This window comes from Berghia stephanieae, chromosome 3, assembly GCF_034508935.2.
Source record: "Berghia stephanieae isolate SIO BIC M18660-M18661 chromosome 3, UCSD_Bste_1.3, whole genome shotgun sequence".
In the NCBI taxonomy this organism is placed as follows: Eukaryota; Metazoa; Mollusca; class Gastropoda; order Nudibranchia; family Aeolidiidae; genus Berghia; species Berghia stephanieae.
The window spans coordinates 59,967,417-59,969,916 of NC_088362.1; the positions used below are offsets into that span (position 1 = coordinate 59,967,417).

The window sequence follows — 2,500 nt, forward strand, 5'->3', positions numbered from 1 at the left end:
GTCAGTAAACATAACAACACCACAATGTCCACTATTTGTCGTACTCCCAAAGAACACGTTTTATATTTTTTTAGATTGGCCAAAAAAATGGTCCCTCAAATTATATCGATCGATTAAAATGACCCTTATCTCTTTTTAAAAAATTATCAAACCTGGGAAATCAGTAAAGTGAAAATTTTGGACAAGATGAGGGTCTTTTAGTTGATCGATATTTGGAGAACAAGTTTTCTGGCCAAAATTCTTTTAACGTCTTATTCCCGAACACGCCAGCAGTGTTTGGTGTGTAGGTCTGAGATTACAACGATTGTGTTACTATAATATTTGGAGCAGAGTTGGCAAATTCTGTGATAAGACACGGACTGCTTGCTCCAAGACTAAAGTGATTGACTTGTTGTTATATGAGGTAATTTATTGTTTATTTCTGTTATTTACATAATTGAATTATCCCAGTACACCTACACTATATCGATGGTCGGGGGAACAATCCTCTGAGGTCTACATCCGAGGTTTGCGCACCGTGTTTTATTTTATTTTGGGCGAATCAGTACCTCTTTGCGCACCATTCTTTATTTAATATTGGGTGGATCAGAACCCGTTGATCTAACCTCTGAAGTATAGAATTGCAAAAAGGCTACTTCAGAGGTTAGATCAACGGGCCATAGTTGTATTTTTATCGTGCGATAACACATACTCGCGAGTTCGTTGTGTTATCGGGCACGATAAAATTCACTCATTTAATAAATACAAAGAATTGAAAGAATCATATTTTTTATGTTGATTTGAGAATATTTCCATAACAAATTACAACAACGGGACCATAACAATGTATCGGACATGCTAATAAGTACAAATCGGTCTTCAGCCATTATTTGTGGAAATGTTATAAAGTATACAGTTTTAAACGTATAATAGATTTTCAGCCCGACGGATGGGTCCAACCTTGAGTGGGCTAGATCCTAGGTTATGAAATAATATTCAATATTATCGGTCAAAAGCTGCATTATACATCCCGTTTCCACAATATCATATAAAACCATCCTATAAAATCAATACTCATGAAAATATCAGAAGATTGAATATAATTTTCAAATAAGTCGAAATAAGAAGCAGATCTTGGTTTGATTTAAAGTGTCAGCAAATAAGAAATATGACGTATTAATTATTTAAGTGACGTAACAGGTTATGGTGACCTAACTGAATACAAGTTCAAATATATGAGAGGTGAAGATTAGCGGTCAATATGCATTATATTTGACTGGTTTATTTATTAAGACGAAGAGGAGAGGAATGTTATACATAATAAAGCTTTATGTACTCGATGTATAGGCGATATCGAGCTTCGTAATAACTTGAGCATTTATGTAGCGCAATAAAATTTGAAATATCGCCTAACAGGCTTCATATTTTGTTCTACATGTTAAGTGTTGCTTGTTTGTCGCTTTGAGCACAGTTAGTGGATATTGAGCTATATAAAAGCTCTGTTTATTTTATTTATATCCACTAAACTTGCACAAAGAGCTAGCGAACACCAACACAACAACAACAACAACAAATGTAAGGTGAGACATGATGCCTACGAGGGGATATTGCTATTTTTTCAGACAAAAACAACCTTTTTAACGGCCGGGTACTCAAAAGAGAGACTGTCAGTAAAGAGTCCTCTGTATCTGCCGGAAAAAGATTGCAATATCGCCTAACAGGCGTCATGCCCCCGTTCTACATGTTACGTATTACTGTTGGTAAGGTACTACTTGTAAAGCGCTTTGAGCAAGTTTAGTGGATATTGCGCTATAGATAGTATGCGCTTGGCTAGGAAGCTCATAACATTGACATCCGAAAGTATAACGGACCAACACACGAAACTGTTTTGGACCCATCAACGTTTATAGTCAGGTTAATACAGTTCAGTGAGCATTACTCATAAACGCGGATGGCAAAAAACGATAACAAAGACCCGTGTGACGTCATCTTCGAACTATCTATATAAAAAATAAAATTAAAGCTCAAGAACTTATAGATAGTATGCAGATGACGTCACTCAGGCCTTTGTTATTGTTTTTGCCATCCGCGTTTGTGAGTTGTTCTCACTAAGCTGTATTAACCAGACTATAAAGTTCATGGTTACACAGAGTTTGTGTGTTGGTCCGTTATACTTCCGGATGGCAATGTTGTGAACTCCTTGGCCAAGCGCATTCTATCTATAGGTTGTATGCTTTGTCAAGGTCAGGCCTATAGGTGAAGGTTTTAGCACCAGGGGTCTAATGACTCTGAAGAACTACAGGCGGTGACGCATGTATTATTTACAGATAATGGGAATCACAATGGGAGAGGGGGGGGGGGGACTGATACGATGAATGTCAACCCCCCCCCCCCCTTCTTGACCTTCGCCCCCCCCCCCCCCCTCTCCTTTATGCCCGCTGACCATCAATAAGTGATTGGGTAGCTTGGCCTGATTGATTTGGCGGAAACTGCTTGGCAATAGACGAACGTCATGCCTGCT

At 38.2% G+C, this 2,500-nt stretch overlaps 1 protein-coding gene across 1 annotated transcript in view; it reads left to right on the top strand.

Moving 5' to 3' along the window:
- The first annotated feature begins 305 nt into the window (after window positions 1-305).
- The window catches only part of LOC144969608 (dermatopontin-like), a 9,665-nt gene continuing 7,470 nt past the window's right edge, over window positions 306-2,500 (top strand). The window contains exon 1 of the mRNA XM_078908748.1: window positions 306-403. Coding sequence (XP_078764874.1) covers window positions 399-403 — 5 coding nt within the window. The 5' untranslated portion in view covers window positions 306-398. The remainder of the gene's footprint in view (window positions 404-2,500) is intronic.